The sequence below is a fragment of the Ogataea angusta genome (genome assembly GCF_019207475.1).
Source record: "Ogataea angusta isolate 61-244 chromosome Unknown 61-244_NODE_4_length_877678_cov_91.023368, whole genome shotgun sequence".
NCBI lineage: Eukaryota > Fungi > Ascomycota > Pichiomycetes > Pichiales > Pichiaceae > Ogataea > Ogataea angusta.
The window spans coordinates 162229-179414 of NW_025065218.1; the positions used below are offsets into that span (position 1 = coordinate 162229).

At 53.4% G+C, this 17186-nt stretch overlaps 9 protein-coding genes across 9 annotated transcripts; 8 read left to right on the top strand and 1 right to left on the bottom strand.

Annotated features, from left to right (window-relative positions):
• Nucleotides 1–38: 38 nt before the first annotated feature.
• On the top strand, nucleotides 39–1940 carry KL928_002062 (uncharacterized protein; the record flags this gene model as incomplete). Its single annotated transcript, XM_043202497.1, has 1 exon — nucleotides 39–1940. One exon carries the CDS (start codon nucleotides 39–41, stop codon nucleotides 1938–1940), a length of 1902 nt encoding a protein of 633 aa, XP_043060267.1.
• A 474-nt stretch (nucleotides 1941–2414) lies between these two features.
• Nucleotides 2415–6146, top strand: KL928_002063 (uncharacterized protein; the record flags this gene model as incomplete). Its single annotated transcript, XM_043202498.1, has 1 exon — nucleotides 2415–6146. One exon carries the CDS (start codon nucleotides 2415–2417, stop codon nucleotides 6144–6146), a length of 3732 nt encoding a protein of 1243 aa, XP_043060268.1.
• Nucleotides 6147–6200: 54 nt separating this feature from the next.
• KL928_002064 (uncharacterized protein) lies at nucleotides 6201–6772 on the bottom strand (the record flags this gene model as incomplete). Its single annotated transcript, XM_043202499.1, has 2 exons — nucleotides 6201–6222; nucleotides 6306–6772. 2 exons carry the CDS (start codon nucleotides 6770–6772, stop codon nucleotides 6201–6203), a joined length of 489 nt encoding a protein of 162 aa, XP_043060269.1.
• Nucleotides 6773–6864: 92 nt separating this feature from the next.
• KL928_002065 (uncharacterized protein) lies at nucleotides 6865–7536 on the top strand (the record flags this gene model as incomplete). The annotated part of the gene is made up of 1 exon (XM_043202500.1): nucleotides 6865–7536. One exon carries the CDS (start codon nucleotides 6865–6867, stop codon nucleotides 7534–7536), a length of 672 nt encoding a protein of 223 aa, XP_043060270.1.
• Nucleotides 7537–7684: 148 nt separating this feature from the next.
• Nucleotides 7685–8260, top strand: KL928_002066 (uncharacterized protein; the record flags this gene model as incomplete). The annotated part of the gene is made up of 2 exons (XM_043202501.1): nucleotides 7685–7834; nucleotides 7910–8260. 2 exons carry the CDS (start codon nucleotides 7685–7687, stop codon nucleotides 8258–8260), a joined length of 501 nt encoding a protein of 166 aa, XP_043060271.1.
• Nucleotides 8261–8427: 167 nt separating this feature from the next.
• KL928_002067 (uncharacterized protein) lies at nucleotides 8428–13827 on the top strand (the record flags this gene model as incomplete). The annotated part of the gene is made up of 1 exon (XM_043202502.1): nucleotides 8428–13827. The coding sequence occupies one exon, from the start codon at nucleotides 8428–8430 to the stop codon at nucleotides 13825–13827; it is 5400 nt and encodes a 1799-aa protein (XP_043060272.1).
• Nucleotides 13828–13968: 141 nt separating this feature from the next.
• Nucleotides 13969–14444, top strand: KL928_002068 (uncharacterized protein; the record flags this gene model as incomplete). The annotated part of the gene is made up of 2 exons (XM_043202503.1): nucleotides 13969–14017; nucleotides 14107–14444. The coding sequence occupies 2 exons, from the start codon at nucleotides 13969–13971 to the stop codon at nucleotides 14442–14444; spliced, it is 387 nt and encodes a 128-aa protein (XP_043060273.1).
• Nucleotides 14445–15005: 561 nt separating this feature from the next.
• On the top strand, nucleotides 15006–16442 carry KL928_002069 (uncharacterized protein; the record flags this gene model as incomplete). The annotated part of the gene is made up of 1 exon (XM_043202504.1): nucleotides 15006–16442. The coding sequence occupies one exon, from the start codon at nucleotides 15006–15008 to the stop codon at nucleotides 16440–16442; it is 1437 nt and encodes a 478-aa protein (XP_043060274.1).
• Nucleotides 16443–16508: 66 nt separating this feature from the next.
• KL928_002070 (uncharacterized protein) lies at nucleotides 16509–17186 on the top strand (the record flags this gene model as incomplete). The annotated part of the gene is made up of 2 exons (XM_043202506.1): nucleotides 16509–16542; nucleotides 16627–17186. The coding sequence occupies 2 exons, from the start codon at nucleotides 16509–16511 to the stop codon at nucleotides 17184–17186; spliced, it is 594 nt and encodes a 197-aa protein (XP_043060275.1).

The window sequence follows — 17186 nt, forward strand, 5'->3', positions numbered from 1 at the left end:
ACCATCGACACCTTTCCAGCCCAGTTCGCCACTCAGCCATGTATCCGCAGCAGGACAGTGGTACAAACTACCAGCAGAACATGTACAATTTGTACCAGCAGCAGCAGCAACAGCAGTATCGACAGTACAACAACCAGCCGTTTGGCGTGCCCAACGGGTCGCCACATCCCCAGCAGGCGCCTGTGTTTGGAGCGCAGATCCCCAACATGCAGCACCCGGCGCAGCAGCAGGCCCAGGGCTTCCAGAATATGTACGGAACGTCTCCGACGCGGTCTTTGCAGTTCAACGAGTTCAACCCCCAGCCGCCCTCGAGTCCGTCGCGCAGCGTGCGGTCGGCGAACCTGGCGCCGATCTCGTCGAACTCGTCGCTCGTGTCGCCGTCGAAGTCCGCGCTGAAACAGCCCGAGTTTCCGTACTCGAACCCGGCCGCAAACAACAGCAACTCGAACCTGTCGTACCGGCAGAGCACGCAGAGCATGCAGCCGCCGGCCGACTACGTGTACTTTGACCGGCACCCGGAGTGGTTTTCGAAGTCGTCGCAGGACAAGGCGGCGTCCATCAAGCTGAAACTCGAGCACTACTACAAAACAGCCATCGAGCATGCCATCGAACGCAATCAGAGACGCGTGTCGTTCGAGCAGAAACTGGGCACCGAGAGCTCGGGCGAGCGCCGAAACAGAGAGCTGCAGCTGTTTGGGCGCAACGAGTCGCAGTTCCTGCGGCTGCGAAGAACAAGACTCAGTCTCGAGGATTTCCACACGGTCAAGGTGATCGGCAAGGGCGCCTTCGGAGAGGTCCGGCTCGTCCAGAAGCGCGACACGGGCAAGATCTACGCCATGAAGACGCTGCTGAAGAGCGAGATGTACAAGAAGGAGCAGCTGGCGCACGTCAAGGCGGAGCGGGACGTGCTGGCAGACGCAAACTCGCCGTGGGTGGTGTCGCTGTACTACTCGTTCCAGGACCCGCTCTACCTGTACCTGATCATGGAGTTCTTGCCCGGCGGCGACCTGATGACCATGCTGATCAAGTGGCAGATATTCACCGAGGACGTGACCCGATTCTACATTGCCGAGTGTGTGCTGGCGATCGAGGCAATACACAAGCTGGGGTTCATTCATAGAGACATCAAGCCAGACAACATCCTCATCGACATGCGCGGCCACATCAAGCTCTCGGACTTTGGCCTGTCGACCGGGTTTCACAAGACACACGATTCCAACTACTACAGAAAACTGCTGGACCAGGACAACGCCAACGGCGCGGGCGGCGCCAACACGGGCCGCAACTCCGTGCTCGTCGACCCGATCAACCTCACCATGTCGAATCGGCAGCAGATGCAGACGTGGCGCAAATCCAGACGGCTCATGGCGTACTCCACCGTCGGAACTCCCGACTACATTGCTCCGGAGATCTTCCTGAACCAGGGATACGGCCAGACGTGCGACTGGTGGTCGCTCGGTGCCATCATGTTTGAGTGTCTGGTGGGCTGGCCGCCGTTCTGCTCCGAGACTCCCAAAGAAACATACTGCAAGATTCTCAACTGGAGAGAGACACTACAATTCCCCGAGGACATTCACCTAAGCCCCGAGGCAGAGGACCTGATCCTGAGGCTTCTGACGGACGCGGACCACCGACTCGGCCGCAACGGCGGCGCCAACGAGATCAAGGCGCATCCTTTCTTCCGTGGAGTCAACTGGGACGAGATCCGCAACGTGGAGGCCCCGTTCATTCCTAAACTCAGGTCCATCACAGACACCCGCTTCTTCCCAACCGACGAGCTCGAAAACGTGCCGGACTCGCCTGCTCTGGCCCAGGCTGCCAAGCAGAGGGAGCAGATGAAAGGCAGTGTTGTTGGGGGCGCAGACACCAAGGAGGATCTTCCGTTCATTGGGTACACCTTCAGCCGGTTCGAGTATCTGACGCGGAAGAATGCTTTGTAGCATAATATAAACGTTCAACACGCGGAGTAGGAGCTACACGGCTTTGGACGAGCATGGCAGGTATGGTGTGGCTCTGCATGGGCAGACGTTAGGATTCCAGATTAAACATAGCCCTTATGGCCAAGTTGGTAAGGCGCCACACTAGTAATGTGGAGATCCTCAGTTCAAATCTGAGTGGGGGCAGTTATTTTTTTGCCACCACGGCACCACCATCATAAGTCTCCAGTTTCACGGTCAGCTAAGTCCCAGGGAACGCGCAGAACCTAGTCCTGTTCCGGAGCCCTGGTCTGTCTACTTCCCGTAGCCCCCTTTCTCTCGTCCACCCGTCGCTCGCCCACCTTCTCTCGCCCACTTCTTCCCTCGCTCATAACCGGACGGCACCCAGAATTAATTTGTTTATCAACTACGATCAGAACAGTTCCAGCACGACGGCCGTAAACGAACCTTTTTTTGCCTATTTCCGCTCCAATCAATATGTCGGGTACGTACACGTCCTCACAGTCCGCTAACGGCGCAGTCACCGGTGGCAATCTCAAACAGCCTCTCACTGCTGACGAGAAGAAGTTCTACAGCCAAATATTCAAAACGCTCGATCTCAAGCACACGGGCCTGCTTTCCGGGCTTTCCGTGAAGCCTCTTCTGGAGGCGTCCAACCTGAGCCCTCCAGTGCTGGGAGAAATATGGAATGTCGCAGACCCGGACAACAAAGGGTCGCTGGACCAGTTTGGGTTCTGTGTGGCAATGAGACTGATCGGACACGTCCAGAACGGCGCGGTGCTCAGTCCGGAGCTTGCACAGAACGTCCCGCCTCAGCTGGCCAAGTTCAACTCCATCCCCGTCAACACGACGGGCGGAAGTCTGCCCGTGAACACCACCGGGTCGCGGCTCTCGTCGGCCTCGTCTGTGGACTCGCAGCAGGTGGTTGTTCCCGTGCTGACGCCGCACCAGGCGGCCAGTTTCGGCGCCATGTTCGACAAGTCGGCTCCCGGCGGTGTTCTGCCCGGAGTGCAGGCCAGAGACATCTTTCTCAAGGCCAGACTGCCTACACCGATTCTGGAGAAAATATGGAACCTTGTCGACCAGAAACAGACCGGCCAGCTTGGCAGACCGCAGTTCATTGTGGCCATGCACCTGATCCAGAGCTTCCTCAACAAATCCATGACTATCCTTCCTGCTGTCATTCCAGAGCCGATCTGGGCCGTGGCCACCAACCCGTCCCGGCCGCAGTCGCCTCTGTTGCAGCAGGCTTCGGGCGGCTCTATTGGCTCGGGCTCCGCCAACTTCTCCGCCTGGACCATGTCTCCGCAGCAGAAACAGCAATACGGCGCCGTCTTTGACAATCTCGACAAATCCAGACAGGGCAAGGTTTCCGGCGACGAGGTGGCCAAGTTCCTCATGACGTCGAAGCTGCCAAACGACACGCTCGCCACCATCTGGGAACTGGCCAATCTGGACGGCTCCGACTCGTTCAACAAACAGGAGTTCTCCATTGCCATGTACTTGGTGCAGAAGAAACTGGCCGGGTTCGAGCTCCCTGAAGAGACGCCAGCCTCGCTGATCCAGACCAGCAGATCCACAGACAGTCCGCAGACTCAGCCAGCTGCCCAGGTGCCACCTCCGCTGCCGGCCTCTCCGTCTGCTCCACAGCAGGCCGTCAGCCCTTCCAAGTCGCACATGGACGACCTGATGGACGTCTTCGTGCAGCCTCCACGCACGGCCTCGAAGCCGGCTGTTCCTCCGGTCCCGGCCTCCAGATCGGCCCATGTCGAGTCCAACAGCACGGGCCACGGCGGCTTTGTTCCGACGTCGGACTTTGGCCGCCAGCTGCAGAGCCAGCACACGGCCGCAGACGAGTCCTCTGACGACGACGAAGGGCCGGAGGACCTGGATCACCGGCCGTCCAGACCGGTTCCGCCAGCCATCCCGGGCCGTGCGCAAAAGCCTCATTTCGACGAGACAGACACCCAGCCGGCGTCCGTCCCAAGACAGTCTACTGCTAACTACGAAGCTCTGCGAAGCGTGGCCAGCCCCGTCGCTGAGTCAAAGGACGTTTCTCCAGCTCCGTCGCCAGCGCAGCCGGCCAGCAGTCTGGAGTTCACCAACCAGCCCCAGCCACCGGCACGCACCTCGTCAACCGACAGAGACGTGTCGAATCAGCTTTCGCAGGCGTCTGTGGACATTGCCAATTTCTCCAACCAGATCAACTCTCTGACCGTACAGACCACAAACGTGAACGCCAAGAGAGACAAGGCGCAGAAAGAACTCGCGAGAATCATGAAGGTGAAAGAGGGCATCGAGTCCAAACTGGCGCAGCTGAAGACGCTCTACGAGCGCGAGGTGCAGCAGGTGCAAGAGGTGGAGGAGGTGCTGATCAAGTCCCGCAACGAGTCGGGCTCTTTGAAGCAGGAACTGGCTCTGGCTGAGGCCAACTACCACTCGGAACAGTCCAAGCTCCAGAAACTGCAGCTGGAGGTCGAGGAGACCCAGAAGGGTAATCAGACGATGAAAGAGCGGCTCGGCGTGCTGAATGCGGAGTCGATCGACCTGAACCAGCAGATCGAGTCGCTGTCACAGAAACTGACGCAGTCGCAGAAAATGCTAGCCGTGACAAAACAGCAGGTGGCCTCGCAGGAAGAAGAAAACAACCAGCTGAGATCGAAAATCGACTCTGTGATCAAGTCGATCAGCGAGATCGAGCTCAAACACTCGCAGCTGCTTACGAGATCCGCAGAGCTGGAAGACGAGACTTACGACCTTCACGAGAAGCACGGCGACTACAGTGCGCAGTTTGCAGAGAAAAACCTCAATTTCAGCACTGCCCTTGCTTCTGGCGCTGGTTATCTTGCTGACCACCACGAGGACTCTGACGACGAGCAGGAGAACAAGGACTCTGAGGAGGAGCAGGAGGTGCCAACGTCTACGCTGCAGAATTTCGACGAGACCGAATTCTCTGTGCCGAGCGCACAGGACCTGAGAAGAGAGACCACCGAGTCTGTTTCCAACACCACCGGTTTCGACTCGTCGACCAAGTCCCGTTCTGAGCCAGCCACCTCGCAGACCTCGGAGCTGGACGACGGGTCCCAGACCCAGCAGCAGTTCTCGCTTCCATTTGGCATTCCTCACTCAGAGACTTCGTCCATCCAGAACAATCCGTCGCAGTCTGTCAGAGGCGACTTCGACCTGCCGGACTCGCCCACTTCCACCATCGAAGAGGAGTCTGCTCCACCTGTGCTAAGCTCCCAGATCCTGCCTGAAGGAATAGAGGACGTTCCGGAACCTATTTCGTCGAACGAAAACGGTGAGTCGTTCGAGATGGTCAACCACGACGACGCCAAGGACTCGGCTCCTCAGGAATCTCAGGAGCCTAAGGAACCTCAAGAACCCGCTCCTCACTACACGATGCCGGGAAGTTTGCCGGGCGAGTTTGCACAGATTGCAGAAAAAGAGCCAGAGTCGAACACCACCACAGAAACGTCAGAAACTACAAAGACCGAGGAGGAACAGAAAGATGAAGACGAGGACGATTTGTATTCACCAGCTACCAAGCCGGCGCAGCTTGCAACAGAAACGGGCTCCGAGGAGGCGTCTCTTCCTCAGGAGACTCCAAATCCCGAAAAACCTAAGGCAGAGGAGAGCAGCGACGACGAGGAGTTCCACGATAGTATTTCGAGCCCGGAGAAGCAGCATGAGGGCGAGGCCGGGCCGCAATCCGGCGACAGGTCGTTCAACCCATTCACAGCACAGAAGAGCGACACCATGTTCGACGACCTGGGGCTTGAGGAGGCCCGTCCAGAGGACTCTTTCAACGCTCCGCAGTTCGACGAGTTCAACAGCTTTGATGCGGGCGCCCACGCGTTCTCGTTCTCGGGCCCATCCGCCCAGGACGCTGCTGGGGCCGACGCTGGAACAGGAGCCGTCAACGACGACTGGGAGCAGGTGTTTGCCGGTTTTGGAAACGATCCAAGTCTGCAGCCTGCCACGGAACATTTCGAAAGCCTGCCACCATACGAGCCTAGCGAAGGCTTCACTGAACAACCGTCCAGCGCAAACCCTGTGCCAAACGACTCCATCTATAGCCAGAGCCAGCAATTAGCCATTGAGGAGCTGAAGGGAATGGGATTTGACGAGAAGATGGCAGTAGACGCTTTGCAGAAGAACGGTTGGCAGTTGGACCTTGCCACAAACTTCCTTCTGGACTCGGCCTAAGGCGCGTCAAGCCCGCCAACTCTTTCTTCGTATAGTCTATGCAATTTTTCCAGTTTAAGATAGTACTCTTGACGCTCTGTAGTGTATGTGCTCATGAAGGACGCCAGCTGCGCCTCATCAATTTCCGCCGGCGACGAACGGATCTGGTCCATCAGGGACCGAGTATCTCTGTCCTTCTCGTTAACGCTGCGCTCCACGGCCCGAATTATGGATTCTCTCGAGTACTTGTTTAGTAGATCGTACATGTGCACCTGCAACTGGTCGAATCTCTTAAGTTTTCTGTGGAATTCCTCCAATTGCTTGTTGATCTGGTCTGTCTGTGGCACAATATCCTCGTTCACATTTTTTAGCAGCTTGGTGGCGTATTCTATCTGTTTTTCCAGCGAGTCCACAATCTCTGTGCCTAGTTGGTCAAAGTTGGATGTCTTGTATAGATAGCTCTGGAGCAATTCGGGGGATCTGGCCAGTTCTTGGAGTTTAGCCGTGCTCAGCTCATTAAAGTACTGAGGAAGTTCTGACGGGAACTTAAGTTTCTGGGTCACATTGGCAGGCACCAGCGGGTATTCCAGCTTATCGTGGTCCAACACCTGCTCTTTCAATGGTTTTGGTGGAACATTGGGAAGCATTGTAAAAAGAGATGTCAGTGTATTTTGTAATATTCTCCCAGCTTCATTTAATTAATATTTCCCAGAAATTAATTTCTAGCATTTCTAGCATCATGTCTGTTTTAAGGGTCTCCGCTTTGAAGCCGTCGGCGTCAATGATAATCATCCACGGGTTGGGCGACTCGTCCGACGGCTGGAAGTTCTTTGCAGATCTTTTGCACAGACAGGAGCAATTCAGACACGTCAACGTGATCCTGCCTAATGCGCCTGTTATCCCCGTCACTGTCTGCAACGGGATGCCAACTAGCTCTTGGTTCGATCTGACGAGGTTCCCGATCGACCATAAGGTAGAGGAGGACCCGACCACGTTCTGGAAAAGTGTTGACGAGATTAAGCAATTGGTTGAGACAGAGGTGAAAAATGGCATTCCTGCCAACCGCATCGTTGTGGGCGGATTTTCACAGGGCGCGGCATTGAGCCTCGCAGTGGGCGCAACTTGCAACCGTACGCTCGCCGGCGTTGTGGCATTGTCTGGATTCTGTCCCGTGGAGAAATCGCTCAAGGATAGAGTCCAGACCGCCAACCAGAATACTCCAGTCTTCTTTGGACACGGAGACAGAGACCCGGTGGTACCAATTGCGGCTGCCCGTCACGCTGTGGACGTGTACAAAAAGGCAGGCTTGCAAAACATTGAGTTTAAAGAGTACAGAGGAATGGAGCACTCTTCGTCGCCGGAGGAGATGGCAGACCTCATGCGGTTTTTAGGCCAGACGATTCCACAGTGATCTGGCGAGCTTCGTCTGCCTCTCGCGACGCTCTTTCGATCTCGACCGCCCACAGCGCCGCGCCCGTGTGGTTTGTGAAAGCAAAATAGATATTGATAATGGGCAGCTGCTCCAAGCACAGCGACACAAGCCCGAACGTGAAGTAGAGATGTCTGTTTTTGCGCCACAAGAAATACGTCTGGGCCCTGGTGTAGCCCTTGAGCTGGAAGTAGCGGATATGTCGCGAATACCCGGCCCGAGACGCCTTCAGCAGAATCACAATGAAAGGTCCCAAAATCGGGATCATGTTGAGCATCAGGTAGAACAGCTCCTTCAGAACAAAGCGCGCAGGCCCAAGTAGCTGCTTGCAGTTGCGGTAGCACCTGCCAAACAGCGTCTCGCGATAGTACCCGTCGAGCCTGTTGTCCAGAAGCCCGCGGTACAGGTGGTTGTACCCGAGCTCGAGCTCAGTGTTGATCACGTAATCAAACGTGTACTTGAGCGGTTTTGGGAGCAGGAGGAGTGCGTTGATGAGGTTGATGATGAAGGTCATGAGCTGGAACGTTGTTGGGCCGATGAAGGAGAACATGCCTCCTGTGAAAAACAGGGAGGTGAGGTAAAAACACAAGGCTGCGCCGTAGATCAGCACGCTGACGAGCACGAGGCTGACGATGTTCATCTTGAGGTATCTCCAGCACTCGAGGTGGAAGGTAAAGTAGTAGATGCCCTGGAGTTAGTTTTCTAGCAAACCTCACGTACCCTGAAGGGATAGCACACGGTTTTAAGTACAGACATGGGTAGCCCTTTAAATAAAGGGATATTTGTGCCCCGTTGGGGATCTATTATTTGCACCTCTGCACCGCGACACACGTTTAAGATAAACAAAATACTTAGCCACACAGAATCTACACCATGTCTGCTTCGCAATCGAAAGGCGGCGGGTTTTTGCGCTCGATGTCGCCGTTGCCGCTGTTGTACGGCCGCAACTCGGATCTGCACAGCGGGAGCAGGCAATTGAGCTCCAAAGAGAGAAAATACGTGTCCAACATCGACAAAGCCCTGACGGTCTTCGATTCCGTCGAGGAGTGGGCAGACTACATCTCGTACCTGAGCAAGTTGCAGCGGGCGTTGCAGACGAACCCGGAGCCGCAGGTCAACCATTGGATTCCGAGCGAGTTTGACATTTCCAAGACACTGTCCAAATGTCTGTCGCCCAAGCTTCCCAGCGGAGTGCATCGAAAGGCCCTGGAGGTGTACACGCAGATATTTGAGATTCTGGGCGTGGACGAGCTGGGGCTGCATATAAGCACGTGGCTGCCCGGGCTGCTTCCGCTGATGTCGTACGCCAGCATCAGCGTGAAGCCGCAATTGATAGAGCTGTTCAGGACGTACGTTGTGCCGCTCGAGCCGCCGATTCTGCGGGTCATTTTCCGCGGCATTCTGCTGAGTCTCTTGCCAGCATTGGACGACACGACGTCCGAGTCGTTCGACGCGGTTCTCGAGCTCATTGACAGTTTCAAAACGCATTTAAACAACAATCCGCATTTCTGGCAGTGTCTTTTCCTGTGCGTCGTGACGTCTCCCGACAAGAGGCTGGGGGCCCTGGAGTGGCTTGTGCGCCGGATGCCGTCGTTCAAGGTCGACGGCGAGCCGGAGCCGCGCAAAGACGCCGTGTTGGGCGCCGTTGACGACGAGACCAGGGCCTGTGTCACCCCAGAGCCGGGACTGCTGATAAAGGCGTTCGGAGAGGGCCTCGTTGACGAGAACCTGCTGGTGCAAAGAGGTTTCTTTGACCTGTTGATCGGCAAGCTGCAGCTGCACTCGCCCGTTCTCCAGGTTCTCGTTTCCAGCGCAGACAAACAGCTGCTGGTGCTGAGAGCTACGGCGACGGTTCTGCGCAAAGACATGTCGTTGAACAGAAGGCTCTGGAACTGGCTGCTTGGGCCGTCCAACACGGAACAAGCGCGCGCCGGCGGCAAGGCTGAGCAGCCCGCCACGGCAGAAACAAGGTCGCAATACTTCCGCTCGTACGGGCTCGAATATCTGACACAGGCGATTTTCGCGCTGCTCGACGGGTCCTCCAGCTCGCAGCCAAAGTACCAGCAGCGCATCGAGGCGTGCAAGATTGCGGTGGCTATCATGGACAAATGGGAGATCGGCCAGTATATTGTCCCCAAGATTCTCATTCCAATTATCAGATGCACCAAAGAGACGCACGAGACGGAGCGGATCGAGGTTTTTGACGAGCTGGTGAAAAACGCAAACGCTTTCTTCGACAGCGTCGAGACCATCAATATCTGGTCCGACGTGCTACGGCTCATCAAGGACGGGGAGATCGACCTTGTACTATTCATACTCAGACACTTCCGCGTGGAAGAGGAAGACATGGTGGTATTGCACCTTCCGCTGGCGCTTCTGGCGTCGCTGGCCAAATTTGACGGCAGCAAAAAATGGATAGAGCTGCTGAGAGCCCTGCTGGCTCTGATACCGCAGAGAGCGTTCTTGCCAATCGAGCACGCAGACGCGAAATACGCGCGCATAGAAACCGTGGACAACGACACATTCAAGAGCGAAATCATTGACAAACTGGAACAGTACTACAATCTGACCTCCGAGGAGGCCCAGCTGGACACACCGGTGGAAAAACCGTACACCACTGCCGACCTGAGCGCCATCCTGCTCACATTGACGACCCATATCACCACGGTCCAGCTGAAGTCGCGGCGGGCGGCACTATTTTATGAGTTCTCTGAGATTGTCAACGAATTGCTGGAGAAAATCCCAAACGGGGCAAATCAATGGAAAGACCTGACGTTATTGAAGGCTGTCAACGGCTACCAATCGGGCGAGTTCAGCGAGGACTCCGTTCCAATAGCGTTTGGCATTTCGCTTCTGTTCAAAACGCTGGCTAAGCAGACCTCTGGCGCCCAGCTGTTGCAGATCCTGAAAACAGTCATGGACTTGCTCTGGAGCTGTCTGGTCCATCCGAGCGGAAAGTACCAGGTTGAGACGGTGAAGATGATCTGCCAGCTGGAAATCAGCGTCGACTCGCACTACATCGAGGCCGCGCTGTCGTCGCTGTTTCTGGGCTCCGATAGACTCACGCGCATGAAAGCGTTCAGTGCTCTGTGGACGCACACTTTGGCGTTGAATGAGACGGAAAATATCCTCGTTCGTCCACTGAAACTGCTGCTGGACGATCTCAGCAGCGAAAACGAAACCAATAAACTGATAGTCTCTCGGTGGATCAGGTCGACCGTCAGCACCGGATCTATCAATAAGGTGTTCAAGATTCTGTGTTCTGGGCTGCTTTCCAAAAATAGTTTCGTCAACACGGGAAGATTCAGCAACGAGGAAGACGAGGACTTCCCGCTTTTCCATTACCAGCTGACCACCATCATCAATCTTTTGCGCATCGATTCGCATCTGGTCTCGCTGTTCAAGAGCGAGGCCTGCATACTCAGCAACGAGGCCGATATCAACATAATGTCCAGACACCGCTGGGACGTCACCACGTACAAATCTCTGCTCGTCACTGTCATTTCGAGGTTTTTGTCTATGGACGCTCCAAAGTCTAATAAAACAGTGGTTGGTCAGTACTGCGGCTGCGTCAGGGCCTGTTTGAGTCTTTTGGAAATGCTGATAGACGGAACAGAGCACGAATTTACAGAGATCATCACGTCTTTGACCAAATTGTGCAAGAAAGCAAGCTTGTACGACGACTCTATCACCACGTTCTACTTGTCCACCATTTCGAAATTCATGAGACTTGCTCATGATTCGAAAATTGCGCTCGAGCTGTTCGACTACGAGAATGACGGCATGCCTCCAAAATTCGCACAGGTTGTTTCAGACGGAATTCTGAATTCGAGGTCGTCGCTGGTGCTCGCGTCCTGGAACTCTCTCATTTTGAGCGTCACCACTTACGCCCCGGAGCTGGTTTTCAGAAGCACCTTCAACGTCACTGCCTGCATCTGTGAGAAGCTCGACGAGTTTTTCACCATCAATACCCGCTTCAGCCAAACAGAGTCCGAGGGCGACTCTGACGAGGCTATCTTGGAGCTGATTAACGGTCTGCAGGAACTGCTTAATGTTAGCCACAAGTACCTGTTGGCCTCGAAATCTGGACTGCTTGCCAATGAGTCAGCCTCAGGAAAGGAGTCCAGTTTCTTTGGCTCCGTCATGCAGGGCGTTTTCCAGGTCGAGGCCCCCGACGAAAAGGGTGAGGATCATCTCAGACGGATGGAAAGTTTGAAGGCTTTCAAGCTGGCCGTGGAGACGTGCTACCGGATTTGGCTGTGGTCAGACGAGAACTCGAAAGTTAAGGCCAATGCCATCAACGTGGCCCCATCGTCGCCACTGGTGACCAGAATGAGTTCCACAATAGGCCTTAACACGACCAGCACAAGACTCATTGACGAGGAAAAGCCGTCGTTTCTGTCGTTTACAAAAACCGTCAACTACAATGCTTCGCGTCTAAAATACAGAACCAAGAGGATTTTGGAAAGCATTTTCGTGTTGGAGCCGTTGGAGACGCTGGAGACGCTGATGAGCTCGCAGAGGACCCAGGCTAGCCGCGCCGACAGATATTCCACATTCAAGGTGATCCATCTTTTAGATGGAGCCAAATCAGAAAAAGTTATTCCGCTAGCACTCAACTCGCTGATGTCGAGAGTGAACGTGGCGTCGTTAGAGCACTCTAAACGGTCGTCCATGATAAATGAGCTAAATGATAAGGATGTTTCTACGTTCTTGACCGACTATATGGACTCCCTGAGCAGCGATTCGGTGGAGGAAATATGGACGCAACTAATAAGTTTCCTAAAGGATGTCCAGACGAACATGTCGCACTATAGGCTACTTTTAGCGGACATCCTCAAGTTCAGCACCATCATTGGAGTAAAGCTGTCGCAGATCAGTTTTGGTGAGCAGAGGAAGGTGCGCAAGGACATGACGGACTCGTTCATCAAGATTCTCACGATGGCCACCAATGTCAAGAACGTAACGTCCGAGGACCAGTCGATTGCCTCAATTTTGAACCCTATTAACATTCTGCCTGGCACAGATAACTACGACTCGCCTAGTTCATCAGTTTTGAACTCCGAGTCAACTGGCAAGATAGAATCGGCTGTGGAAAATCTCAAGAGTCCGTCAGTTCCATCTATGAAAGGGATGTCGCCAATCAGAGACACTCTTCCGTTGGAAAAGGAGTCAGCCAAGGAAGAGCTGTGCACTTCTATGGTTTTCGTTGTTCCAAAAGTGTCGGTCATCGTCCAAGACAGCGACAAGATCGTGACTTGCTATACAACGATAATCAACAACACACTGGTTCCGCTGCTTAAAAACAAAAACGCAGGTCAAGTGCCCGAGTATGTGGTGAATCTGATGGAAGCTCTATCCAACACGAACCAATGTCTGCAGCTAAAGCTGTGGAAAAATCTTTGTTCTGACATTATTATGGACGCCAAGTTCTTCGACACTCCAATCAGCTCGCGCTGGAACGGTATTTTCTACAGTTGGATTAGAGAGGATAAGGAAAAGCTGGACGAGCTGGTCACGAGGCTGGTTCCGTACCATGGCTCTTCCACCCTCTTCAACTGGAACGATTCTGAGATGTCGAACAAACGGCTGAACCTGAAACGGATGGCCTATTTGCTGCTTATTTCTCCAAAGGACAGCCTATTGAACAACGTGAGCGACTTGCAGTTTAGAGTGTCCGACATGTTGAAGAACTCCTCGAACCAGTCGCTGAAGCCTGTCATTTTTCTCCTTCTTCGCCTGATTGTCTTCAAATATTCCGATCCTCATCTGAGCACGCTCTGGCCAACAGTTTACACAGAGCTGCAGTTTGTTCTACACCAGTTATGGGTGAGACTTGAAAATCCAGCAGAGGTGGACAGAGTCACAGATGCTCAGCTAGAGCTGGACAACGAGCTGGTGTTGCAGGCTTGCAAACTGCTGGACGTCCTGTTGGTTTTGAAGCCTGAAGAGTTTCAGCTGACGGAATGGCTGTTTGTCTCAGACACGATCGACGCTGTCTATCGCGATTCCAGTGTTCCGGTGCTGTCTCTGGTTGACAAAATCAGTAACCTGAGACAGATGCGCACCAAAGAGCTCCACGACAAGATTGAGGGTCGCGTGGACAAACTGAAAAGACCGCTGTTGGCGGGACACAGCAAGGTAGAGTCCATATACGACTTGCGCGAATTCTTTGAGACGCTCTCTATTTACAACTATGAAAGCGAGTACGCTCTATCGGATGCTGATGCGGATGCTATCGAGAAAGACATATTTAGCGATCTCTTTGGCTAGCTGCTTTGTGGAACAGGTATACACTGAGGACCTCCCATCCAGCCTTTCGCTCAATCATTTTCTCGACACGGAACGACGGGTGGTTTTTTAAAAACTGTTCTGCCACCGTCGAAGGGTTGTTGCGCGCACAGAAAAGAATGTATGCCTGGCCGTTGGGAGCGAGGATTTTCTCGAGACTCTGCAGAAGTCTGTTCGTGACCACCATGCCGTCGTTTCCCCCGTCCAGCGCGAGATCAAGCCAGGTCTGGTCCTCTGCGGACTCGGGCACAGCGGGAACAGACGGGGACGGCACGTATGGCGGATTGAACACGAGCAGGTCGACAGACTCTGGTCTCAGACTGGACGTGAGGTCGCATTGGATGGAGTCGAAGTTCACTGTGGCTGCGTTTTTCGCGTTTGTGGCCATTGCGGTCTGGCAGCAATGTGGATTTATATCTGTCGCTATGAGAAATGCATTTTCCAATATATGTTGGTTCAGAAAAGTAGACACGATCCCTGACCCTGTTCCGAGCTCAACCACGAATCGGGGCTTATTATCTGCGATCTTTGCTCCAATTTCTTCAAACAGGTCCAGGAGCAAGAACGAGTCCTCCGCCGGCTCGTATATTTTACCGTAGTCAGATTTCGCAATCAGCGGTGTAGAGAGCATAAATAAATAATAATTATTCAATTAATTCGATAAATAAATATATTTAGTATATCCATCGACAGATATAGCACCATGGGCGAAACCGTCGAGATCAAAGTGAGAGTGAGTAGAGCACCCAGACACAGCTAACCGTTAGAGTTTGACAGGAAGAATGGTGAGTACAGCGGCTACAGTCCTGCTAACATCAGATCCGCATCGACGTTGATCTTCACGACAAAGTAAGTGTGCTGCAGAGCGAATGCTAACACGTCAGGTGAGCGACCTCAAAGAAACCATCGAGGTGAAGGAGGGGATTCCTCCGCACCAGCAGAAGTTCCTGTTCTCTGGAAAGCAACTGTGAGTAAATCTCACCCTTTGTTCTAACAACCAGGGACGACGACAAAACGCTCGAGGAGTGTGGCATAAGTGCTGGCTCCGACCTGCATCTGGTGCTGTCGCTGAGAGGAGGATCTAACTAGATTAATGTACGGGCGAGTTCTCAAGACACCTTGCACCTGGAAAAAATGTAGACAAAATATTGTAAACACCCATGTCTGGATTCAGTTTTGGTGGACAGTCTTCGGCGCCGAGCGGCGGGTTCTCGTTTGGAAACAGCAGCACGGGCACCAGCAGCAGCACGGGTAACACCGGAGGCGGGTTTTCGTTTGGGAACAGTGCGCCGACCGGGCTTGGCAACACTGGTGGATTTTCACTGGGTGGAAACACCACGCAAAACGCTCCCACGCAGAACGCTGCGCCGGGAGCCTCTGGCTCCACGGGGGGGACAGGTTTTTCGTTTGGGAACACTGCTAACACGAACTCCGGCACAGCGGCGCCAAGCACGTCAGGCAATCTTTTTGGCAACACCAACAGCTCTGGCACAGGCCAGAGCTTATTTGGCAACAACAGCAAACCACAGACCACCACAGGAACAAATCTTTTCAGCACAAACAACCAGAGCGGAACGACGGGCGGCGGGGGGTTTTCGTTTGGAGCCAACACCGGGTCCAATACGGCCACCACTGGAGGTACTTCCTTGTTTGGTGGTAACTCTCAGCCAGCGCAACAGACGCAGAATACGCAGCCCACACAGAGCCAGCCCGCCTTCAATTCTCAGCCGTCGTTTGCATGGTCCACTCAGCAATCGCAGCAGCAAAGTTTGCATCCGATGGTTGTTGAGGCACAGAAGGTCAACCAGCAGCAAAATCAACAGCAGAACGGGTACACGCCGACGATTGCGGACCAGCTCACCAAAGTGAAAAACTCATGGGACGCAAACTCCAACCAATGCTTGATGAAAACGTTTGTGTACAACAAGGTGCCGCAGGAGTATAACAACTACGAGCGGCCTGCCGACGAGTATGCAGAGGACTGGGAGAACGCGATGAAGTTGCGTCCGCGCGGCTACAACACGCTGCCCGTCAGAATCAAGGGCTTTGAGGATCTGCTGAACAGATCCAATTTACAAATAGAGCATATCCGCAAGTCGAGAATTCTTCTCAACAACATCAACTCGAACCTCGTGAATCTCGGCGACAAACACGATTTGGACTCATTGAACAGACTGTCACAGTGCAAGATCAAACAGAAACAGCTGGATCTCAAACTGCTGAGAATTGCCATCAATTTGACGGTGCTAAAATATAAAGGCTACCAGCTGACGAACGACGAGGAGAAACTAATATCGCAGTTCAAAGAGCTGGTCAAGTCAGTGGACGACCCAATCGGCCTGAACAGATCGAACGAGCTGTGGGCCAGACTCAGCAATCTGAAGCAGAGACTCATCAACCTGAACATCAGCCTGGACAACATGGATGCGTCGATGGCCGTTGCTGCCAATGGTGCTGTGTCGAAGGCGCATGTTTCGAACGACGAGCAGGTGATCAACAAGCTTGTCAGCATTCTGTCCAAGCAGCAGCAGGGCATACAATACCTGTATGACCTAATCGAGAACGATAAGGAGGTGGTCAACAAGCTGGCTAAATAGACGATATAGTCGACGCGTCGAATAAAATAATTTCTTGGAAAAAAGAAAACTGGCAACAAAACACACATGGAGTCTACACTAATTTACCGGCTTTCGGATGGTACGTAACTAGCTAGCTCAATCTAACAACTAGGTTTGCCACTTTCAGGCTCGATAGATGACGAGAAAAACTCCAGCCTGGCAGAGCTCAAGAAGAAGTGCAAATTGATCATATTGAAGCTCAACCCGCAGACTTCAGAGCCCAGAGCGTCCATTGACTCAGAAAGCCACACGCTACATTATCTGATCGTTGACACCATTATCTATGTGTGTATTACTACCAGCAGTTTCCCGAAAAAGCTTGTGTTTTCGTATCTGGCTGAGATCTCTAACGAGTTCAGTCACATTTACGCTAGCGAGCTGTCCAGACCCGATTTGAAGCCGTACCAGTTTATTCAGTTTGACTCGTTCATCAGCAAGACGAAAAAGATCTACGGCGACTCCAGAGCCCAATCCAATCTGGACAAGCTCAATACGGAGCTGGTTGATGTGAAAATGATTATGAACAAGAACATCGAGGATCTGCTCTACAGAGGCGACTCGCTGGACAAACTCCAGGATCTTTCCGCCAATCTGAAAAACCAGTCTCAGAAATACAAGAAGTACGCCGAAAAAATCAACTTCCAGCTCTTGCTCAAGCAATATGCGCCGGTGGTGCTGATCTCGCTCTTCATTCTCTTCATTATCTACAGAATTATATTTTGA